Source organism: Leucoraja erinacea, unplaced genomic scaffold (assembly GCF_028641065.1).
Source record: "Leucoraja erinacea ecotype New England unplaced genomic scaffold, Leri_hhj_1 Leri_95S, whole genome shotgun sequence".
In the NCBI taxonomy this organism is placed as follows: Eukaryota; Metazoa; Chordata; class Chondrichthyes; order Rajiformes; family Rajidae; genus Leucoraja; species Leucoraja erinaceus.
This window is the reverse complement of record NW_026576905.1, coordinates 235034-259601: the sequence shown is the minus strand read 5'-3', so window position 1 is coordinate 259601 and position 24568 is coordinate 235034. Positions and strand designations below refer to the sequence as shown.

The following is a 24568-nucleotide window of genomic DNA, read 5'->3' as shown; positions in this document are numbered from 1 at the left end:
TGCTGGTAGGTGGCAGCAGAAGCATTGAAGAATTAATGGGCACAAGGGAGGTTAGGAAAATGAAGTGAGGTATGGGATTGATGGGGATGCGAAGAACTGGCATCGATCTATGGGCCTTGTGGCCTCTTGTGTCATCAGATGATATGGAAACTAACTGAGCCAGCCAAGATGGAGGAGTGTGTGTGTTCAGAGCCTAACGCTGTCCTTATGCCAAGATAACCACCAGCTTCGAGCTAAAGGCTGACTGGGAGGTTCCTTAAACCACAGGGATTTGTGTCTGCACTTTCACAGCTTTTGGCACAGTGTTAAACTGGAGTCTAGTGAAACACACAAGTATATTGGAGATCACATTACCCAGAACTTGAAGGAATTGATTACAACTGAGTTATGTATTTTAGCGAGAGGGAATGCAGCTGCCTATTGGTCTTTGATGCCAAGGGAAATCAACCAGTGCTCTTCTTAGTGGTACACAAAAAAGCTGGAGAAACTCAGCGGGTGCAGCAGCATCTATGGAGCGAAGGAAATAGGCAACGTTTTGGGACAAAACCCTTCTTCAACTGCTGTACCCGCTGAGTTTCTCCAGCTTTTTTGTGTACCTTTGATTTTCCAGCATCTGCAGTTCCTTCTTAAACACTCTTGTTAGTGGTAATCTGCTGGAATATAATGTGTGTGGATGTAAACAAAGACAGGTACTATTGTGCCTGACCTGCCTACCAATATTGAGCAGATCAGACTACAGATATGTCATGAGAAAGATAGTCTACACCTAGGAAGTGTTACCTCAACAAGTAGAGGGGGAAAACAAACCTTAGCAGGTAAACAGTTTTAAAATCATGATTAACTGTGGATTATCAGATTGAGATCTTAGCTTAGTTTAGAGATACAGAGTGGAAACAGGCCCTTCAGCACACCAAGGCCATACTGACCAACAATCACTCCACACACTAGTTCTATCCTACAATCTAGGGACAATTTACAGAAGCCAATTAAACTACATCTTTAGGATGTAGGAGGAAACTGGAGCACCTGGATAAAACCCACAGGGAGAATGTGCAAACTACATACAGACTTCACCAATAGTCAGGATCGAACCCGGGTCTTGTGCTGTGTCACAAAGCTTACTGACATTTTTTTTAACTAACAATATTTAATGAACGACAGATAAGATTTCTCTACCCTTTATTGAACCAAATCAAGTAAACGAACTACATTCAAGTGACTAAAAATGACAGTATCAATAACACTTATCAGTTGTGGGTCACATTATTTTGCAAACCACTAAACGTGAACACTATACAAAGAGTAGATTTATTGTGCATCCTCTGCATTTAACTATATTTTAACACAAACATTTTTGAACAAAAGAGGGTTTGCAATTCCCTTGCAAATAAAGTGAACAGCGCAAAACAAAAAAAACATTCTGACACAAGTAAACATCTGTGTCTCTACTCAAAAGTTACACAAAATATCACATCTGCTATCTTTACTTCAGAGGCTGTAGTGTCACTGGCAAACGCAAACTAGGGGACTACTATTTGGAGCTTGCCTATTTGGTTCAGGTTCAGATTGTTTTGATCAAATACTAATGCAATGCAAGTGAATACCTACGTCCCAAGTTGTTATTTTAACAAGTGGCAGACAGAAAATGTTACAAGGCCTTGGGGATAAGCTAATTTTATGCCCAAGCAAGCTTCAACATGTTGATGGATAATCAACATATAGTTAAAAAAAAAAAAAAATCATTGTGGTTTTAATTTTAACCACCCATTTGAGGAGATTTATTTCCCCAGGACTTTTTCTGGTATTAAGAGAATAGACAGAACAACAGAAGTCATTTAACATTAATGTTGGAATGCTTAGTCTGGTGCCACAGGTAATTTACTGCCACCTAAAATTAAATGTATGTTGCCTCAAAACTCCTTTGCCCAAGTTTAGGACATTTGCAAATATACAGTATCAGACCACCTGACTAGGAAAATATATTGCAGTACTAATCTTCACTGCGTCCAAACCCTTTAATTCCTTACAAAGAATGGAGAAAAGATTCATTCTCAGGGCTGCAGTGATTCATAATGGCAGCACTTACCCCACCTTCAAAGTCATTGGGGATGATCTTGCCATCTATAAAATTGTATAAATAAAAAGCAATTTGTGAAGTCACATGGAACATAAGACCTAGTCTAGTTTCAACTATACACCATAACATGGGGACATAAATAAAACTTCCCTGAAAGTCACTCTTAGTTCGATTGCACTCTTTCACTGTTTAGCCACTTGGCTTGATGTCAATTTCACCCTTCTCCAAAGCAGCTGACTCTTTTCAGCCATTGTGAGAATCCACCCTGGTCTCCCAATTTCCCAGTTAATTCCCTCATTAAACCCAGCTCTTTATCACTTGAAAGAAAGAACAAAAAAAATGAAATCCAAATTTGCGTCAGGACATCAAAACAAAGCTCTTAACATTGTTAATTATTGCCAAAAATATCCCTGTATATTCACAGATCCATTTTTTTGTAGAATTACTGAATTACTAGAATCACTGCGAGTTGTCGACAGGGTATAGCCTTCGCATACTATTCCTTTATCGATGGTGGCAGCAAGGAGAGACAACTTGATTTTCGGGGCAGAATTAATTTGAACATTTTGCCACAAGTCTCCAGAGCAGAATTAAAACAAAACAGATTTGGTGCCAGATAAACAGTGACTTAGAGCACATTTCTTCATTCATGGCCTGCTGTATTTCTCCCCCTCACACCCCCAGGTTAAATAAGGAAATCACAGCTGCCAACTTCTATCTCCTGAGTAACCGCTGGCAAAATATCTGTTAACCTCACTGGGTCAAATACTTTAAACTCGGTCCCCGAGGATGTGCTGTTTAATCTCGACACCCCATTACAATCGGAGGAACTCTGTGGCGGGGTGTATTCACATTCAGGCAGGGTTTCTGGATAAATTGTATAAAGCTCTGTGTCATGGTGAGACTTTAATGAAGGGCTGCCACTGTCATTCGGAAGCGAAAGGTGCTTTTGCTCAGTTCCATTGCCGCCCTGGATTCCTGGGGCCCCTGAATCGTCCGATAAACACACAGTCTCTGCTTGGTGGATGCCCTTGCTCTTGGCTGGGCATTTTGGTGACTCTGCCATTGCGCAGTCTAACTGAGTGCACTGTTTGAGTTCAAGCAAGGTGCTGATGGCGTCGTGCTCCGCTTTAGAGACGGGCCTGCTCTGCCCCTGACACCCGTTTAAAGAGGGAGGGATAGGGCTCGGCGCAGTTGGCTGGGCGTTCGTTGGAGCCACGCATGCAGACATGATTGGAGGTGGAGTGTTAAGTTGTAAACCCTGCATCATCTGAAAAGACAAATTGGATAACAACGCTTTACTGAAGCCAGTAACACATGGCATCATCATATGATTGTGCAGCACAAAAATGGGCCCTTTCAGCCCACCTCCTCCATTTGCCCGCATTTGGCCCAGATCTCTCAACGTCTTTGTTATCCACAATCCATTAATTACTGCAATTGTATCTGCCTCCACCACCACTGGCAGTTCATTCCAAATAATGACCACCATATGTGTGAAAAACCTACCCCTCATATCTCCTTTCAATTTTGCCCCTCTTAGGTTTGTGCTCTCGAGCTCTAAACGCCCCTTACATTGGAAGAAAAAGACTCTCACTATCTGTCCTATTTATGCCCCTCAATTTTATAAACGCACCCAGCTTCCTTTGCAGAGTCAATCAGCTCTTCATACACACTTTATTCCAGGCAGCCTCCCAGTGAATATCTTCAGCATTCTCTCTATTGCCACCAGATCCTTCCTATACTGTGGTGACCAGAACTATACACAAGTGCAATGACTGTGATAACATCGAGAAAACCTCCCTGCAGATCCACATTGAACTTTTCAGTGGGCAACAGCTGCAAAATGCCAGGTTAAGTAACGTCTGCACACTGTGTGGGGTTATAATGGTGATTGATCGCAACTGCTGGCTCCACGAAAGGTTGCAATGCTCCACAGGAAGGAGTGCCAGAGTTAGAGAGCAATGCAGCATGGAAACAGGCCCTTCAGACCAACACATCCTTGCTCACCAAGCTGTTTAACCAACCACACTTGCCTGAACCTGGCCCATATCACTCCAAACCTTTTCCATTCGTGTTGATGTCCAAATATGTTTTAAATGTTTTAACTAAGCCTGCCTCCACCATTTGATCTGGCAGCTCGTTCCATATACAACCTACCCACCGAGTGAAACATTTGCCCACAGGTCCTTTTAAATTTGTCCCCTCTCACCTTAAACCTATGCCCTTTAGTTTTAGATTCCCCTACCCTGGGGAAAAGACGGGCCATTCACCTCATCTATGGCTTGCATGATTTTACAAACCTCAATAAGGTCACTATTATGCTCCAGGGACCCAGTCTACCCACCATCTTATTAACATTCAAACCTTCCAGATCTGATAATGTCCTCATACATCTATTTTTGTGTCCTTTCCAGCTATTGACATCCTTCCTATAATAGAGTGACCAGAACAGCAAGATCCTACTCAATGAGTTCCTACTTAAAAAAGGGAATTATAATAAGATCCTACTGAATGAGTTCCTACCTAAAAAAGGGAATTATAATATCCTATTCACATTGCCGGAACATATTTCCAAGTGAAATAAGTTCCACACCAAATGGATACACAAGAGACTGCAGATGCTGGAATCTTGAGCAAAACACAAAGCACTGAGTTGCTCCAGCACTAAGTTGTTCCAGCACTAAGTTTACCGACAGAAGTTTTCTTTTTTTCATTTAACCAATTGCCATGCTAAAATAAAAATGGCTGGCAGGCTAACACCAGCCACTTTAATATATAGCAGCCACACCGATGGTCGACATGGACTCGATGGGCTGAGGAACTATTTCTATGCTGTATATCTCTAAACTTAAAAAAACATCACTGTTATAGCCTGAAAGAGGTACTCACAATTGACCACATTGCAACAAAGTAAAATGCAGAAACCCAACTCGAAGGAAGGAATAAAAGTTGGGCAGTAGTTCAGGAATGAATGCCCAGAGGTGGGGCCTATAGGTACCGTTTTGTTTACAGATACAGCATGGAAACAAGCCCTTCAGCCTAATGGGTCTACTCCGATCAATCAATCACCAGTTCACACATGATCCCACTTTCTCATCCACTCCCCACACACAAGGGGCCAATTAACCTACAAATCCGCACATCTTTGGGATGTGGGAGGAAGGCAGCGCACCCGGAAGTAACCCATGCAGTCAAAAGGAAAACATGCAAACTCCACACAGACAGCACCCGAGATCAGGATCAAACCCAGGCCTCTGGTGCTACGAGGCAGTGGCTCTACCAACTGAGTCGCTCGTGACTATGAGTGACAGAGAGCTGCAAATACGGGGCAGCGAGTAAGCAACGTCCAAACTGTTCAATCACCTGGCGTGTCGGATGAGACAGATGGTTGTAAACTCGATAACCGGAGGGCAGCATTGGGTCGGTGTAGAAAAACTCACACGGCTGAAGAATTGGCACTGCAATAGAAAGGACAGGAGACGGTGAGTTGAACAGCCTTATTTATTCTGCTCTTCATAGAGCCGCAACGGGCGAGGTACGAGAGAAACTCTCCATGTGAAATTACAAGCAAATGTTGCACAGCTAGTGTTGCTGCCACAGCTCTGACAATAATAGGTTCCACCCTGACCTGTGTGTTGCCCAAGTTGCCTCCCACGATCCCTCCCTTAATTGGCCACTGCAAATTGGCCCTAGTGTGTAGCTTTGTGGTAATACCTGGGGGAGCTGGTGGGGACATTGGGGTAATTAAATAGGTTAGGATAGGATGTTGCATGGTCAGCCTGGACTTGGTGGGCTGCATGGCCAGTTCCCATTCTGGCTCCCTCAATGACCACCACTATAAAGATGTGCAATATTTCCTGTTCAACTAACTACTTGAATGCACAGAGTATTTTGCCCCAAGCTGGGAAATCAACAAACCAGAGGACATGGGTTTAATGTGAGAGGGGAAAGATTTAATAGGAACCTATATAACCATATAACAATGACAGCACAGGATACAGGCCATCTCGGCCCTTCTAGTCCGTGCCAAACACTTATTCACCCCTAGTCCCATCTACCTGCACTCAGACCATAACCCTCCATTCCTTTCCCATCCATATACCTATCCAGTTTATTTGTAAATGATAAAATCAAACTTGCCTCCACCACTTCCACTGGAAGCTCATTCCACACAGCTATCAATCTCTGAGTAAAGAAGTTCCCCCTCATGTTACCCCTAAACTTCAGTCCCTTAATTCTCAAATCATGTCCTCTTGTTTGAATCTTCCCTACTCTCAATGGAAAAAGCTTATCCACGTCAACTCTGTCTATCCCTCTCATCATTTTAACGACCTCTTTCAAGTCCCCCCTTAACCTTCTGCGCTCCAAAGAATAAAGACCTAACTTGTTCAAGGCAGACAAAAATGCTGGAGAAACTCAGCGGGCGCAGCAGCATCTATGGAGCGAAGGAAATAGGCAACATTTCGTGGCGAAACCCTTCTTCAGACTAACTTGTTCAACCTTTCTCTGTAACTTAGGTGCTGAAACCCAGGCAACATTCTAGTAAATCCCCTCTCACCTGTCACCCAGAGGGTGTATGGACCCTCTGGTATATACAAGAGGGTATATGAACAATCTGCCAGAGGAGGTAGTTGAGGCATGTAATGTTACACCATTTAAAATATATTTGGACAAGTACATGGATAGGAAAGATTTGGATATGGGCCAAACGTGGGCATATGGGACTAGTGATGATAGGACATGTTGATTTCTATAGTGTACTGTTCTGTGTCTTTTTTCTTTTTTCTCTTTTTTGTTTTGTATGGATTTAATGACATTTGATCTGTTCAATTAATTTAATCAATCTCTGTAAAGCACTTTGGTTCAAATACTGGTTTTGTTGAAAAGTGCTATATAAATAAACATTATTATTATTATTATTATTAGTGTAGATGGGGGTATCTTGGTTGGCATGGGTAAGTTGGGCAGTGTTTAAATGCCTTACTGTTAATTTCCTGGGAGGGCAGGGCAGAGGCTTCAGGTTTTGCCGTGAAGTGAAATGGTGAGCAGGAATTGACGGAGTCTTGCTTGTCGAATGTGGAGCCGTTGTTTTCCGCGGGTCGGCTGTGTCTCTGCTGATTCGCAACAGCAGTGTAGAAGGATTGGAAGGACGGATGCGACAACAATCTCGTGGAGAACGGGGCAACGATACCCGAATACTTTGCCTACACAGAAGAAAGAAAGATCTATGCGTGAATACTTGGGACAACAGTGTTACTATTGGGACCAATTGAATTTGGCATCGTGTTAGTTTCAGTTTAACCTGGCATCATGTTCGATTGTAGGAAGTCTCAACCTTTCTCCCAGGGTTGAAGTGTCAATTCATACCTCTAGTTCCCCCCCCGACTCTCAGACTGAATAAGGGTTTCCACCCAAAACATCGCCTATTCTCCAGAAATGCCGCCTGACCCGCTGAGTTACGCCAGCATTTTATGTCTATCTTTGGTGTAAAGCAGCATCTGCAGTTCCTTCCGACACAAAGACTGGAGGGCACAGCTTTAAAGTGAGTGGGGCAGAGTTTAAAGGAGATAATGGGGCAAGTTTTTTCTTTTAATCACACACACACAAACACACAGGGAATGGTGGATGCCTAGAAAACACTGTCAGGGGTTATGGTGGAGGTAGATATGTAGTGGCATTGAAGAAGCGTTTAGATAGGTACATCAATAATTAGGTAATGAAGGGAGGTTGACAAAAGTGCTGGAGAAACTCAGCGGGTGCAGCAGCATCTATGGAGCGAAGGAAATAGGCAACGTTTCGGGACGAAACCCTTCCGGGTTTCGTCCCGAAACGTTGCCTATTTCCTTCAGGGTTTCGGCCCGAAACGTTGCCTATTTCCTTCGCTCCATAGATGCTGCTGCACCCGTTGAGTTTCTCCAGCACTTTTGTCTACCTTCGATTTTCCAGCATCTGCAGTTTCTTCTTAAACAGGTAATGGAGGGATATGGGTATGGGATTAGTTGAACCTGGCATCATGTTTGATATAGGCATTACAGGCCGAAGGGCCTGTCCAGTGTGGTACTGTTCCACATATCAAACTATTGGTGGGTAAATATGCCCCAAATACTGCAACGTTGCTGTGAATCCAGGATCAACTGAGTAACATTATATCTGTTACTGCATTGGACTCGACATTGCACAGCCCATAGCTGTTCTGTACTCTGCCACTGCAAACCTATGCCAATCAGACCCCGCACAGGATTGCAGTGCATTTACTCGACTGCAGATTCACATCCTGGGGATTATGGAGTTGGACAGGCTAGGTGCAGGAAGATTGTTCCCGATGTTGGGGAAGTCCAGAACAAGGGGTCACAGTTTAAGGATAAGGGGGACATCTTTTAGGACCGAGATGAGAAAAACATTCACACAGAGAGTGGTGAATCTCTGGAACTCTCTGCCGCAGAGGGTAGTCGAGGCCAGTTCATTGGCTATATTTAAGAGGGAGTTAGATGTTGCCCTTGTGGCTAATGGGATCAGGGGGTATGGAGAGAAGGCAGGGATGGGATACGGAGTTGGATGATCAGCCATGATCATATTGAATGGCGGTGCAGGCTCGAAGGGCCAATTGGCCTCTACTATTGCACCTATTTTCTATGTTTCTATACTGAGTTGGATGATCATATTGAATGGCGGTGCAGGCTCGAAGGGCCAATTGGCCTGCTCCTGCACCTATTTTCTATGTCTCTAAGAAGAGAAGGGAAAGCTTTCTTTACAAACTTTATTTTAACGCTTTAAATTTATTAGTATTAATTTGCTTTTGCAAATGCTTTAAAAAAATTTAATATCATTAAATATTTAAAGCACTTTAATACTTTGTACATCTCCCAATATTACAAATTATTACAAAGCCTCAGAGGGTTTGAATAGGAGGCAATGCTCCACCCTCAGCCTTGTCTCCTGTTAAAAGGTGTCAGGGGGTTAGGTTAGTTTAGAGATACAGCGTGAAAGTAGGCCCTTCGGCCCACCGAGTCCGTGCCGACCAGCTTCAGGTTCCTGGGGGTCAACATCTCCGTTGACCTCTCTTGGACCCACAATACCTCAACTCTGGTCAAGAAGGCTCACCAGCGTCTCTTCGTCTTGAGGAGACTAAAGAAGGACCATCTGTCTCCTCAGATTCTGGTGAACTTCTACCGCTGCACCATCGAGAGCATCCTTACCAGCTGTATCACAGCCTGGTACGGCAACTGCTCTGTCTCCGACCGGAAAGCATTGCAGAGGGTGGTGAAAATTGCCCAACGCATCACCAGTTCCTCGCTCCCCTCCATTGAGTCTGTCCAAAGCAAGCGATGTCTGTGAAGGGCGCGCAGCATCGTCAAGGACTGCTCTCACCCCAACCACAGACTGTTTACCCTCCTACCATCCGGGAGGCACTACAGCAGGTCCAGGAACAGCTTCTTCCCTGCGGCTGTTACATTACTCAACACTGTACCTCGGTGACTGCCAATCACCCCCCCCCCCCTGCGGACTCCAGAGCCAACAATATCAGGAGAGACCCCTTCCACCCCTACAACGGACTGTTCCAGCTGCTACGGTCAGACAAACGCCTCCGTTGCCATACGGTGAGGGGGGAGAGGTTGAGAAGGAGTTTCTTCCCAGAGGACTGTAAACGCCTATCTCACCAGGGACTAACTCTACTGAACGCTTTTACTTCCATTATTTATTATGTAAAAAAATATGTGTGTTATGATTGTGTTTATAATTTGTTTGGTTGTTTGTCTTTTGCACAAACGTCCGCAAGCATTGCCACTTTCATTTCACTGCACATCTCGTATGTGTATGTGACAAATAAACTTGACTTGACTTGACACTCCTTCCACCAGGGAAAAAAATAAATAATTGCACTACTATGACTGTATGCACGTAAATATATTTATTTATTCCTCATATTCTATGTCACTTTTCTAGGGAGATGCTAACTGCATTTCGTTGTCTCTGTACTGTACACTGCACATGACAATAATGTCTGAATCTGATCACCTGTGCGCTAAGCGCTAATTATATCCTACACACCAAAGGGACAATTTTAAAGAAATAACCTACAATGTGGGAGGAAACCAGAGCAGCCGGCGAAGCCCCACGCGGTCACAGGGAGAACGTACAAACTCCGTATGGACACCCTCCACAGTCAGGATCAAACCCAGGTTTTTCCGGTGCTGTGAGGCAGCATCTCTGGCGCTGTGAGGCAGCAACTCTACCACTGTGCCGCCCCCTGGGGCAAGAGGTCAGAGATTGGATTAGGCGCCCATCTCTGGAATCAGGGATCCCAGGACAATTTAATCCAAAATTCTGCACCAGTTATGAGAACAGGAGGACAATGGTTTAAGTTGAGGCAGGTACTATTGTAATGCTTAAGAAAACATTTAGGCAGGTGCACGGGCAGGACGGGTTTATAACCATATAACCATATAACAATTACAGCACGGAAACAGGCCATCTCGACCCTTCTAGTCCGTGCCGAACACGTATTCTCCCCTAGTCCCATATACCTGCGCTCAGACCATAACCCTCCATTCCCTTCCCATCCATATAACTATCCGATTTATTTTTAAATGATAAAAAGGAACCTGCCTCCACCACCTTCACTGGAAGCTCATTCCACACAGCTACCACTCTGAGTAAAGAAGTTCCCCCTCATGTTACCCCTAAACTTCAGTCCCTTAATTCTCATGTCATGTCCCCTTGTTTGAATCTTCCCTACTCTCAGTGGGAAAAGCTTTTCCACGTCAACTCTGTCTATCCCTCTCATCATTTTAAAAACCTCTATCAAGTCCCCCCCTTAACCTTCTGCGCTCCAAAGAATAAAGCCCTAACTTGTTCAACCTTTCTCTGTAACTTAGTTGCTGAAACATTCAGGCAACATTCTAGTAAGATTTAGAGGGATATGGGCCAAACGCAAGCAGTTGGGACTAGTGTAGAAGGGACATGTTGGTCAGTGTGGGCATGTTGGGCCGAAGGGCCTGTTTCCACGCTGTGTGACTATGATGAAAGAGAATTATTAAGCTGGGCAATGGAGAATAAACAACAGGCATGCACAAACCTTTCTGTACTGGGAAACATTTCCGAAGCTCACCTCCTCAGCATTGTTCAACGACAATCCCACATCCAGGCAGTAGGGAGACTCTCTTCCTCTTTCGGGTTCGTTACTGGAACAGCCTGGGAAGAAGAGCTCTGTCAAGTCTTACATTCTCACAAGGCCAGAATCACTCTCCCTTATTTATAAACACGCAAGAGAAACAAATGAGGTGGCACGGTGGCGCAGCGGTTAGAGCAGCTGCCTCACAGCGCCAGAGACCCGGGTTCGACCCTAACCTCGGGAGCTGTCTATGTGGAGTTTGCACATTCTCCCCGGGACTGCGTGAGATTCCTTTGATATCCTCCCACATCCCAAAGAGGGGAAGTTTGTTGCTTAATTGGCCCACAGTAAAATTGCCTCCAAATGTGTAGGGAGTAGGTGAGAAAATGGGATAACATAGAACTAGTATGCAGGGGTGATCGATGCTCGACATGCACTCGGGGGGTAACCTTTCATTGCAATAGCTTATAGTAGGCCCCCCTCGGTCATGACTGACCATGGGTGATGCATCCTGGTCGGATGCAAGCCTGGGCGATCGATGTCATATGGAGGACAGGCTGTTGCCCATGCAGCTCGTCCCCCCTCTCCACGTCGCCGATAGATCCAAAGGAACAGCAGGGCCGTTACAGTTTGGCACCAGCGCCATCGCAGGAGCTGCCAGAGCGAGGTTGTAGACGACGATGAACTGCCTTGGGGCTCCGACTCCGGATTTTCCTGAGGTTTACTCCTCGAGCCTTTTACATGACTGGATATGGGAGGTTTTAAATCAGAGTTTTCCCTCTCCTAGATGGACCGCCTTCCCAGGCTGACGAGCCCCATCTGCCCGAGACTCGTGCGGGCAGGAGCATCTACCTTCCCATGCAGGTCTATAGCACCTGCCCACTTGCAATACCACATCTATCTTTTTCCTTCATTGTTGGTTTCCATGCAAACTCTAAAATCTGGGTCTCACCAGAGTGAAATAAAACCGTCACTCTGACATAATATGAGCAATGAGAGTTGATCAGTGAACCCTTGTGACTGGAGCATCTTTGTCGAGATTGACTCAGTAAAAACAAGTGAGGCTCTCACTAAAAAACAAACACAAAAAAATGCTGGAATCTCCAATCAGGTCAGGCAGCATCTGTGGAAAGAGAAATAAAATTAATGCTTCAGGTCATCTGATGAAGGACCTGAAACATTAATTCTGTTTCCCTCTCCATCGATGCTGCCGAGTGTTTGTACAATCTTCTATTTTTATTTCAGATTAACAGCATCTGCAGGTTTTAGTTTATTCACTTTCATTGAAGGATAGGAACCATTGGTATAGAGGGATGTTCGTACGATGTTGCCAAATCACCGAAGGAATAGGCCAGGCAAGGTTGGATGCTTCGGAAGGCATGGGGGGGGGGGGGAGCTGCCTCTATTAGCTCAGGAACAGAACACAAGAGTAAGAAGGTCATGCTTTGAGCACTTCACACAGTTCTGCTCACCACGATACAGGAAGGAAATTATGGCACTGGAGAGATTGACAGCAATAAAGCTAGACAATAAATATGGGGAGACACCAATCAGGTTAGGAGTATTGTCTTTGGAACAACAAGAGACCGAGGGGAGGATTAATTGAAATGTATAAAATTACAAGAGGCCTGGATGGTTTGTTTACACAAGTCTCACGTACATTCACAGCAGAGATGGATACCTTTGGACACAGAAAGGTAATGGGAAATGTGGACCTAAATGAACGATCGGCACCATGGAGTCACAAAGAACTGCAGATGCTGGAATTTTGAGCAAAACATAATGTGCTGGAGGAACTCAAATTCAGATTCAGATTTTATTGTCATTGTGCAGTGTACAGTACAGAGACAACGAAATGCAGTTAGCATCTCCCCAGAAGAGCGAACATAGAATATGAGCAATAAATATATATACGTACGTACATACAGTCATAGTAGTGCAATTTTTCTGGGGGAAGGAGTGTCCGGGGGGGGGTGACTGGCAATCACCAAGGGACAGAGTTAAGTAATGTAACAGCCGCAGGGAAGAAGCTGGACCTGGACCTGCTGGTCCAGCAACGGAGAGACCTGTAGCGCCTCCCGGATGGTAGGAGGGTAAACAGACTGTGGCTGGGGTGAGAGCAGTCCTTGACGATGCTGAGCGCCCTCCGCAGACAACGCTTGCTTTGGACAGACTCAATGGAGGGGAGCGAGGAACTGGTGATGCATTGGGCAATTTTCACCACCCTCTGCAGTGCTTTCCAGTCGCATATGTATGAGGGAATGGAGAAGCAACCTTTCAGGTCAGGATCCTTCTTCAGGCCTGAAATGTCACCCATCTACTCCCTCCATAGCTGCTGCCTGACCCGTCGAGTTACTCCAGCACTTTGTGTTTTGCTTAAGGTTCAGCACACATTCTTACTGAATGTCAGAGCAGGCTGAATGGCCTGTCGCAACTCTATTTTTCCCCAACCTCACACACAGCTCATTTCTTCAGTGAGCGACCAGAAGCCCTTCCCCAAGAAGCCACAATTTTATTGCTAAAGTTCAAGTTTGTGAACAGTGAGGAATGAACTGCTCGCTCAGTAATTCCCAGTTAAAAAAAACGTGCAAGTCCGTATTAATAATCTGCATTAATTATAATACTCATCGCTGCCATCAACTGCCTCCAATTGGTTACTACAAGGTAAAGTACTTAACTTGTGACGTATAACATGCACAAGCAAGTATATTTTACAACTACGCAGACAAATTTAATTAGATTCAGAGCTGGATGTGAGATTCTATCATCAGGGGGCAACTAAAATTGGGCAATAAATGAGGCCTTCCCAGGCATGCTGGTTGACCGAGACATATGAAAGATATAGGAATTAAATTAATTTCCTCATACTGTTCCCAGGTATGTATCTGAAAAACTCACTGTTACTTTAATCTGTAATCTCACCAAGCATCTTACCTCCGGCATGCAGAAAAGAGAAAGAACTCTCTGTTCTTGGATCGTTCATAGCATTCTCAAACTCGGTGTAATACTGAGATGGGGGAGGTTTCCCAATGATCTGCAGTAGAGACCTACAACGAGAAAGGACAGTGATCGTCACATTCCTGACCCGACGTTCATTTGAGCTCACCACTCCAAAACTCCAATCTATTTGGACACGCTAGAGGCAGGAAACATGTTCCCGATGTTGGGGGTGTCCAGAACAAGGGGCCACACAGTTTAAGAATAAGGAGTAAGCCATTTAGAACGGAGATGAGGAGACACTTTTTCTCACGGAGAGTTGTGAGTCTGTGGAATTCTCTGCCTCAGAGGGTGGTGGAGGCAGGTTCTCTGGATGCTTTCAAGAGAGAGCTAGATAGGGCTCTTAAAAATAGCGGAGTCAGGGGATATGGGAAGAAGGCAGGAACGGGGTACTGATTGGGGATGATCAGCCATGATCACATTGAATGGTGGTGCTGGCTCAAAGGGTCGAATGGCCTCTACTCCTGCACCTGTTGTCTATATTGCCTATTGGCTCTCTCTGCTTTCATATCTGGCAAGTGAATAATATCCATTAGCTTACACAGAAAAGCTGGAAAGAAACTCTCGGGTGCAGCAGCATCTATGGAGCGAAGGAAATAGGCAAACCTTTCGGGCCGAAACCCTTCTTCAGACTGGGGGGAGGGGGGCGGGGGTGGCGGGGACAAGAAAGGGAAAAAAGGAGGAGCCCGAAGGCTGGGGGATGGGAGGAGACAGCAGGGGGGCTGAGGAAGGGGAGGAGACAGCAAGGACTAACAAAATTGGGAGAATTCGATGTTCATGCCCCCGGGATGCAGACTCCCTAAACGGAATATGAGGTGCTGTTCCTCCAATTTCCGGTGCTGCTCGCTGTGGCCATGGAGGAGACCCAGGACAGAGAGGTCGGAGACGGAGTGGGAGGGGGAGTTGAAGTGCTGAGCCACCGGGAGGTCAGCTTGGTTATTGCGGACCGAGCGGAGGTGTTCGGCGAAACGATCGCCCAACCTCCGCTTGGTCTCACCGATATAGATCTGCTGACATCTAGAGCAGCGGACGCAATAGATGAGGTTGGAAGAGATGCAGGTAAACCTCTGTCGCACCTGGAACGATTGCTTGGGTCCTTGAACGGAGTCGAGAGGGGAGGTACCCGCTGCACCCGCTGAGTTTCTCCAGCTTTTCTGTGTAACCTTCGATTCTCCAGCATTTGCAGTTCCCTCTTAAACAATATCCATTAGCTTTATTGACTTGACACCTTTTGTTCTTGAGACAATGGGTCATCGTTTCTGGATTGGGACTGAATTTCACACTTCCCATTCTGGGATCAGATTCAGACCCTGCCATGAAAGGCTAGCCTGCCTTCCAATACACTGCCAAGCAAGAATTCTTGAGGCAATGGGGTTCCAATGGGAGATAACAGACTGTTCTAGAGATGGGAGTCACCTTTAAGAATAAGGGGTACGCCATTTAGAACGGAGACGAGGAAACACTTTTTCTCGCAGAAAGTGGTGAGTCTGTGGAATTCTCTGCCTCAGAGGGCGGTGGAGGCCAGTTCTCTGGATACTTTCAAGAGAGAGTTAGATAGGGCTCTTAAAGATAGCAGAGTCAGGGGATATGGGGAGAAGGCAGGAACGGGGTGCTGATTGGGGATGATCAGCCATGATCACATTGAATGGTGGTGCTGGCTCGAAGGGCCGAATGGCCTACTCCTGCACCTATTGTCTATTATTATAATGCCCAACATCACGCCAAGTTTGCAGGGGTTACTGGACACACAGCAGGATCTCGAACCACAGTGGAGTTTCCACACACCCTCCCTAGATCTCCCACCAATTGATTAATGGCTGTAGAGGACAGTTATGGAAATATACACTTTCATCCAACCGAGGACTGGACTTTAGCCTGTGAAAATATTGATAGAGTTCCAGGGTCAAAGGGAAAGTTACACCCGACAACATTCTAATCTGTTCAAAGTGGCAAAGCTACAAAATCAGAAATTAAATGGGAGTGACAAACAGATAAAAACAAAACGGGGATAACAGGGACCAGTCAATCCAGTGTACACTGCAAAATGATTCTGCAGATATAGATCTATCTATTATCAGTCCCCATAGTGAGCCCTTCCATCGAGAAAGTACAAGAGCCTGAAAACCATGACCACCAGGCTCAAGCTTTCATTGCAAAAGGATTTGAGTCTAGGAGCAGGGAGGTTCTACTGCAGTTGTACAGGGTCTTGGTGAGACCACACCTGGAGTATTGCGTACAGTTTTGGTCTCCAAATCTGAGGAAGGACATTATTGCCATAGAGGGAGTACAGAGACGGTTCACCAGACTGATTCCTGGGATGGCAGGACTTTCATATGAAGAAAGACTGGATAGACTCGGCTTGTACTCGCTAGAATTTAGAAGATTGAGGGGGGATCTTATAGAAACTTACAAAATTCTTAAGGGGTTGGACAGGTTAGATGCAGGAAGATTGTTCCCGATGTTAGGGAAGTCCAGGACAAGGGGTCACAGCTTAAGGATAAGGGGGAAATCCTTTAAAACCGAGATGAGAAGAACTTTTTTCACACAGAGAGTGGTGAATCTCTGGAACTCTCTGCCACAGAGGGTAGTTGAGGCCAGTTCATTGGCTATATTTAAGAGGGAGTTAGATGTGGCCCTTGTAGCTAAGGGGATCAGGGGTATGGAGAGAAGGCAGGTACGGGATACTGAGTTGGATGATCAGCCATGATCATATTGAATGGCGGTGCAGGCTCGAAGGGCCGAATGGCCTCTACTCCTGCACCTATTGTCTATGTTTCTAAGAATGGCTTCTTCCCATCTATCAGGCTCTTGAACACTGCACAACACTAATCCCATCTATGTGCTATGGTGCTATGTACTAAATGATCAGTCAGAAGAAGCAAAACATCACCCATTCCTACTCTCCAGAGATGCTGCCTGTTTTGTTGCATCTCTGGAGAGTAGGAATGGGTGATGTATTAGTCATTGATTTATTAAAATTTTGATTACGAGATTGTATCTGTGTATTGCCTTTACAGGCCCGTCACTGCTGCAAGTAAGAATGTCATTGTTCTGTTGTCAGTACATCTAACAATTAAACCCTCCTGACTTTTACCTTCATCCCTTCTGCCATTTAATCTCTCCCACCTTTTGTCCGATTTAGGAACTTCCTTTCAGTTCCCTCTCTCTCACCATCTCCTCCGTTCCCAAGATTTTCCCTTTTCTGAATTCTCTTACCCTACCCCAGTTCTGATGAAAGGTCACACATCCAGAATATTGACTCAGTCTCACTCCTGGGTGGGTGGAAACCACATTTGGACCTTCCAATAAGTGTAACCACAAGCTCATTCAGGAGCTAAACCATAGTATTCAATGTATACAATGCATAGAATTGCAATTTTGAAGATAGAAAAATAGAAAGCAGGCTCTTCAGTCCACATTGTCGATGCTGAACACAATGCCAAGATAAACTAATCTTATCTGCCTTGACATGATCAATATCCCTCTATTTCATGTACTTCCATGTGCCTATCTAAAAGCCTCTTAAATGCCACTAAAGCATCTGCTTAAACGTTACCATTGTATCTGCACAATTGAATTTTTTGCAACTTAAATTTTATTACAAGTACAGTGGAAAAATATTGCATATGGTGTTTAGGGGAGCCCTCAAAACCCAGCCACAATCGTCATGCAGTAAATACCTGAGATAGTCATGCTCTTCAGTTAGCTCCTCCTCTGTGCTGTCCAAATCAGAAGTGTATGTGTCCGACTCTGAAGACCAGTCCCAGGTTTGGTTCCCCGAGCTGCTTGCATGGTTACCGTGAGCTTCTTCCATTGGCGACTCACAATTCCAGTAACAAACCTTCTCTGTCAAAAGAAACTTCAGCTAAGTTAAGTTTGTCTAATAACTGTAAACAATGAGGAAGGATCCCGACGCGAGATGCTGTCTGTCCATTCCCTCCACAGATAGAAATATCAAAGGTATCAAAGGTATTTTATTAGTCACATTCACATACACCCAGGTGTAGTGAAGTGAAATGCTTTTTGCCATTTTGCAGCACATAAAAAAAGAGTACAGACATAAAACTTACAAAATTCTTAAGGGGTTGGACAGGCTAGATGCAGGAAGATTTCTCCCGATGTTGGGGAAGTCCAGAACAAGGGGTCACAGCTTAAGGATAAGGGGGAAATCCTTTAAAACTGAGATGAGAAGAACTTTTTTCACACAGAGAGTGGTGAATCTCTGGAACTCTCTGCCACAGAGGGTAGTTGAGGCCACAGTTCATTTGCTATATTTAAGAGGGAGTTAGATGTGGCCCTTGTGGCTAAGGGGATCAGAGGGTATGGAGAGAAGGCAGGGATGGGATACTGAGTTGGATGATCAGCCATGATCATATTGAATGGCGGTGCAGGCTCGAAGGGCCGAATGGCCTACTCCTGCACCTAATTTCTATGTTTCTAACACCAACGAGAGTCTTAAACACATAGAACATCCCCCCCACAATGGCTCCCACCATGAGGGAAGGCACAAAGTCCAGTCCCCAACCCCAGTTCACCCATAGTCGGGCCTATTGAGGCCTCCACAGTTGCCTCTATGGAGGCCCGATGTTCCTGGCCGTTCTCGCCGGGTGATGTTGCTCTGGCGTCGGGAGAGTCCTCCCAGCGGTCTGGTCAGTCACACAGCACGGAAACAGGCCCTTCGGCCCAACTCGTCCATGCTGACCAAGCCCCATTTTAGCTAATCCCATTTGCCCAAGTTTAGCTCCTATCCTTCAAAATCTTAGCTATCATGTACCTGTCCAAGTGTCCTTTACATGTTGTTATAGTACCTGCCTCAACTACCTCCTCTGGCAGCTTATTGTACACACCACCACCCCAACTACCACCGAGTGAAAAAGTTACCCCTCAGGTTTCAATTCAATCTTTCCCCTCGTACTTTAAACTTACGCCCTCTGGTTCTTGATTCCCCCACCTTGGATTAAAGACTTTGTACATTCACAAAGTTAATTGATTCTCCTCATGATTGTGTACACCTCTATAAGATCACCCCTCAGCCTCTTCCATGCCAAGGAACAAAGTCCAAACCAGCCCAACCTCATCCCGCCGAGTTCCTCCAGCAATTTGTGTTTTGTTAAAAGCAACTGTAAAGGCAGATTGGCTCAGTTACACAGAGGCCAGCTTGGTGAAATGTAAACATTGACAGCAGAACAGGCCATTTGGCCCATTAAATCATTGCTGGCTAAAAATTAGATTAATTATATGTCACAGCTCTGAGGGATACAGAGCTTCCAGTTGGTCTCTCCGTGCTGTCAGGCAGTAACTTCTGGGCCGACATCACTCATTGAGTTAATCAGCTCCTATCCATTGTAAAGCAAGGGCGGTAACGGGGACATTTTGTACCTGTACAAGGACTATTTAATTGGAAATGATGAATTTCCCAGCTCGTGGTCATTAAAATCGTCGCACCAAAAAGAAATTTAAAAATGTCGGCAAGTTCCCAGATACTATAGAGTGTAGGACTGAACATCAGTGCAGAGAGGAGGCCTTTCACGTCTGTGCGAACTTAATAAGAACGTGCTACACCCCTTCTTACTGCTCATTGTATAGAAAATTATGTCTTCGGTAGGTGGGTCATGTCCAATTGTTCTTTACATTAACATGCCTGTAACAGGTGATTCTAACACATGTTATAGTCATGTTCATAAAACATAACACATTTTTCTGGGGTCGGAATCTTTCTTCAGATACACGCAGGATTGTCACAGTCAGATCCGTGTAGGACAGAGTACGCATTGCTGTACCAGATAACCAGTAGTTTGTGTAGGAAGGAATTGCAGATGCTGGTATATACCAAAGGTAGACACAAAATGCTGCAGTAACTCAGCGGGCCAGGCAGCATCTCTGGTGAAAAGGATTAGATCAATTGGAATTTAATACAGAAAAATGTGAGGTGCTGCATTTTGGAAAAGCTAACATGGGAAGGACCTACACCATGAATGATAGGGCTCTGGGGAGTGTTGTAGAAAGTGGTGTTGCAGGTAGACAGGGTGGTCAAAAAGGTTTTGGGCACTTTAACCTTCATGAATCATAGTATTGAGTATAGAAGTTGAGGGGGTCCATACAAGAAGGTACACAAAAATGCTGGAGAAACTCAGCGGGTGCAGCAGCATCTATGGAGCAAAGGAAATAGGCGACGTTTCGGGCCGAAACCCTTCTTCAGACTGAAGAAGATAGAGTCATACAAGATGTTGGTGTGGCCACATTTAGAGTATTGCGTTCAGATTTGGCGCCATGTTATAGGAAAGATGTTGTCAAGCTGGAAAGGGAGCAGAGAGGATTTTCAGGGATGTTGTCAGTACTCAAGGCCCTGAGCTATGGTGAGTTGAGCAGGCTAGGACCCTATTCCTTGGAACACAGGAGGATAGAAACATAGAAAATAGGTGCAGGAGTAGGCCATTCGGCCCTTCGAGCCTGCACCGCCATTCAATATGATCATGGTTGATCATCCAACTCGGTATCCTGTACCTGCCTTCTCTCCATACCCCCTGATCGCTTTAGCCACAAGGGCCACATCTAACTCCCTCTTAAATCTAGCCAATGAACTGGCCTCAACTACATTCTGTGGCAGAGAATTCTAGAGATTCACCACTCTGTGTGAAAAATGTTCTTCTCATCTCGGTCCTAAAAGAGTTCCCCCTTATCCTTAAACGGTGACCCCTTGTTCTGGACTTCCCCCAACATCGGGAACACGAGGGGTGAACTTACACAGGTGTACAAAATCAAGAGAGGAATAGATCGGGTAAACACACAGACTTTTGCCCAGTGTAGGGGAATCGAGAACCAGAGGACATAGGTTTAAGGTCATAGGAGGGCGGACAGATTTAATAGTAACCCGAGGGGTAACTTTTTTTTTTTTACCCAAAGGGTGGCGAGTGTATGGAATGAGCTGCCTGAAGATGTTGTTGAGGCAGGTACAATCGCAACATTTAAGAAAGGTACATGGACAGGATAGGGACAAACACAGGCAGGTGAGACTGGTGTAGATGGAATATGTTGGGCGGTGTGGGCAAGTTGGTCTGCTGGGCCCGTTTCCACGCTGTATGACTCCATGACTCCACGACCAAGTGACATTCTTAGTCGGGAGCCTTCTTCAGACCCGCTGAGTTACTCCAGCATTTTGTGTCAGTACAGTTTCCTGGATGACGTGCAGCAGACCCTACGGTTAGATGTTCCAAATGAGGATCAGCAAGTATCTCTATGTCCAGTCACCACTGCTCTAGTGTGGCGGATTGCAGGCAAGAAGAGCAACAGGTGCGATGCCTTCTCCAGCTGAATAGGTTGGCAAGGTCCACCTTTCAAGCTCATTCTTGAAGGATGGCCAGCTGGTGTCTATGGAAACGGCATGAGCCACCGCTACTAAGGAGAGGACAAATACTACGGGAAGAGGACAAACAGGGCGAAATTAAAATAAGTGACCTCTATTTCTCTGGACCTTGAATATTTTGCTGCAGGCTCCCACAAAGGCTACTTGGACACGACAGGGATCAAAATACAGAAACACTTGCCTCTGTCCCATGCAGACCCGCAGCTGGCTACGTTTTCAGAAGCGGGGTGATCGTCCTCGCTCGGGGAGTTCACAGCCGCCTGGAACCCTTGCCCAGTTCCCGGAGTTGACAATTCATTATCGTCGCCTTCCATTCCTTGTTCAAAATGTCGACAAGTTGAGAAGTTACATCATTAAAGGAGGTCCCGGCACCAGGAGTCTAAAGGACAATGGCAGGTTACCAATCTCCACCCACATCCTAAACCTCTTTGCCAAGAAGCGCATGGTACAGTGAGCTGGAGGTAGGAACCAGCTGAATTGACATTGGCATTGGATCAACTCTTAAGATACTTTCTAAGCGAGCTTTTTTTTTTTTTTTACGTAAAAGGGATGCGTTGTAACTTGGGTGGTGTAGCAAACTGCTCATGGGGTTCTGTTCAGACCCAGATTATCGCATTTCTGATGACTATGGGCTGAATTAACTATTCATCTCAGTTAGGTTGGCTTCCAATGCCAGGCTTGAGTTGGGAAAGGGGATAAACATCGGTGGGTGCACGGGATCCAATAATTGTTCCATGTCTCCTCTTGGAATTGGATGAGAGTTGACACTTTGAGGGAAAGGGTCTAGGGTAAGGTGAGGCAATCACTTTCTGCGGTTACATTAATGCGTGAGGAATGGCTCGACGCACCATGTGTGGGCAAGTCTCACAAGGCGAATAGCCATGCAAGTGAGGTCATTTCTGGCAACATCGCAGGAGTCTCTGACCACAAGTACCTATGCTAGCCTTCCATCATTAATGCTGCTTATTCCCAGGCACTGGATGAGTGGGAGAGGGAGGGCAGCAAAGATAGCAAACGAAAAAAGTTCACGGGCATTCATATGTGGGGAACATGTAGTGGGCCCAGGCTTGAGGGGCTGGGAATTAGAATTATCAGGGGAAAGTGACATGGATGGAGAGGGGGGGGATATAAAATTCAGTTTGAATTAGACGGGTAGAGGGATGTGTGGGTGGCAAAGAGGAGGGTCAACAAAGGGGATTGGGAGCAAAAAATATTGGAGATACTGAAATCTGGTGCAAATTGTGGAAGGAATTCAGCGGAACAGGCATCTGTGATGAGAAATGGGTAAAGAGGAGTTGTGCAGATGGGGCATCTTGGTCAGCATATGCAAGTTGGGTCGAAAGGCCTGTTTACAAGCGGTATAACGCTATGATGATTTGGGTCACGACCCTTCCTCTGGAGTGAAAAGAACGTGGATGGGCGGTGGGAGGATACCGGAGGGACACCTAGCATAACAGGAGCAGGGTAAGTAGGTGCCGCAAAGGGTGGGGGCCTGTCGTTTATTTTTGGAGCGGGGCAGGGTTTGGAGGCAACTTTAAATGTCCTGACCTGACGAGGGAGGTATATGAGGAGGAGGGGGGCTTAGGGAAGGGATATGGCCTTTTTTTGGGGGTGGAAGGGGGAGGAGGGGTGATATGAAGGAAATGGGGAATGGATATTGAGAAAAATATGGGCGAGGAGAAATTTGGGGATCAGGGATATGGGGGAGGAGGAAGATATGGGGATGGGTGTGAGATATGGGGAAAGGGATGTAGAACGTAGGAGAAGGTTTTGATGAACAGACAGAAGTGGTGAGGAAGGATGCAGTAATCACAGAGAGAAGGTGGGCGGGTGGGACAGGTGTCCTGGTCAGGCTGGGGGCAAGATGGAGATGGTGGGGAGGGGGGATGGAAGGAGATGGGGTCCAAGATGGAAGAGAAGGGGAAGGCTTAGAGGGAAGGAGAGTGAGTGCAGAAGGGGGGGGGGAGCAGAAGAAGCAGAAGCTATAGGAGGGGGGTGAGGGTGCTAGTGATGATGGGGGGGGGGGGGGGGGGGGATGGTGAGGGGGGGGGGTGCGGTGAGATGGGGGGGGGGGTCGGTGAGATGGGGGGGGGGGGGGAGAGGGGGGGGGGGTGGTGAGATGGGGGGGGGTTGGGGTTGGTGAGAGGGGGGGTTGGTGAGATGGGGGGGGGTTGGTGATGATGGCAGGGGGGGGGGGGGGGGGGTTGGTGAGATGGGGGGGGGGGGGGGGGGGGGTGGTGGGAGATGGGGGGGGGGGTTGGTGAGATGGGGGGGGGGGGGGGTGGGGGGGGTGGTGAGGGGGGGGGGGGGGGGGGGTGGTGAGATGGGGGGGGTGGTGATGAGATGGGGGGGGGGGGTGGTGTGGATGGGGGGGGGGGTGGGGGGGGGGGGTGGTGGGGGGGGGGGGGGGGGGGGGGGGGGGGGGGGGGGGGGGGGGGGGGGGGGGGGGGGGGGGGGGGGGGTGGTGAGATGGGGGGGGGGGGGGGGGAGGGGGGGGGGGGGTGAGGGGGGGGGGGGGGGGGGGGGGGGAGGGGGGGGTGGTGGGGGGGGGGGGGGGGGGGGGGGGGGGGGGGGGGGGGGATGGGGGGGATGGGGGGGGGGTGGGATGGGGGGGGGGTTGGGGGTTGGGTGGGGGGTGGTGGGGATGGGGGGGGGGGTTGTGGAGATGGTGGGATGGGGGGGGTTGGGGGGGAGGTGGGGGGGGGTGGGTGGGGGGGGGGGGGTTGGTGAGATGGGGGGGGGGGGGGGTGAGGGGGGGGTGGGGTGGGATGGGGTGAGGGGGGGGGGGGGGATGGGGGGGGGGTGGGGATGGTGAGATGGGGGGGGGGGTGGGGTGGGGGGGGGGGTGAGGTGGGATGGGGGGTGGTGGGGATGGGGGTGAGGGGGGATGGGGGGTGGGGGGGATGGGGGGGGTGGGGGGGAGGGGTGGGTGGGGGGGGTGGGGGTTGGGGGGGGGGGTGGGGTGGTGAGATGGTGGGATGGGGGGGGGGGGGGGGGGGTGGGGGGTGGCAGAGTG

At 47.1% G+C, this 24568-nt stretch overlaps 1 protein-coding gene across 1 annotated transcript; it reads right to left on the bottom strand.

The window, feature by feature from the left end:
* Window positions 1–1405: 1405 nt before the first annotated feature.
* On the bottom strand, window positions 1406–23393 carry LOC129695149 (uncharacterized). Its single transcript, XM_055631915.1, has 8 exons — window positions 22487–23393; window positions 21734–21931; window positions 17870–18035; window positions 14127–14239; window positions 11190–11272; window positions 7065–7284; window positions 5444–5538; window positions 1406–3347 (listed from the first exon to the last, which is right to left on the bottom strand). Exons 2-8 carry the CDS (start codon window positions 21864–21866, stop codon window positions 2763–2765), a joined length of 1395 nt encoding a protein of 464 aa, XP_055487890.1. The 5' UTR covers window positions 21867–21931; window positions 22487–23393; the 3' UTR covers window positions 1406–2762.
* Window positions 23394–24568: the final 1175 nt, after the last annotated feature.

What these genes read in the sequence shown, in the direction of transcription:
- LOC129695149 (XM_055631915.1), bottom strand. Translation starts at nt 21,866, where the DNA reads ATGGAAGGCGACGATAATGAATTGTCAACTCCGGGAACTGGGCAAGGG. An exon ending in CGGGTCTGCATGGGACAGAG is followed by an intron (nt 18,036 to 21,733) that starts GCAAGTGTTTCT and finishes TTCTTTTGACAG; the next exon opens with AGAAGGTTTGTTACTGGAAT. An exon ending in CTCTTTTCTGCATGCCGGAG is followed by an intron (nt 11,273 to 14,126) that starts GTAAGATGCTTG and finishes TCTTCTTCCCAG; the next exon opens with GCTGTTCCAGTAACGAACCC.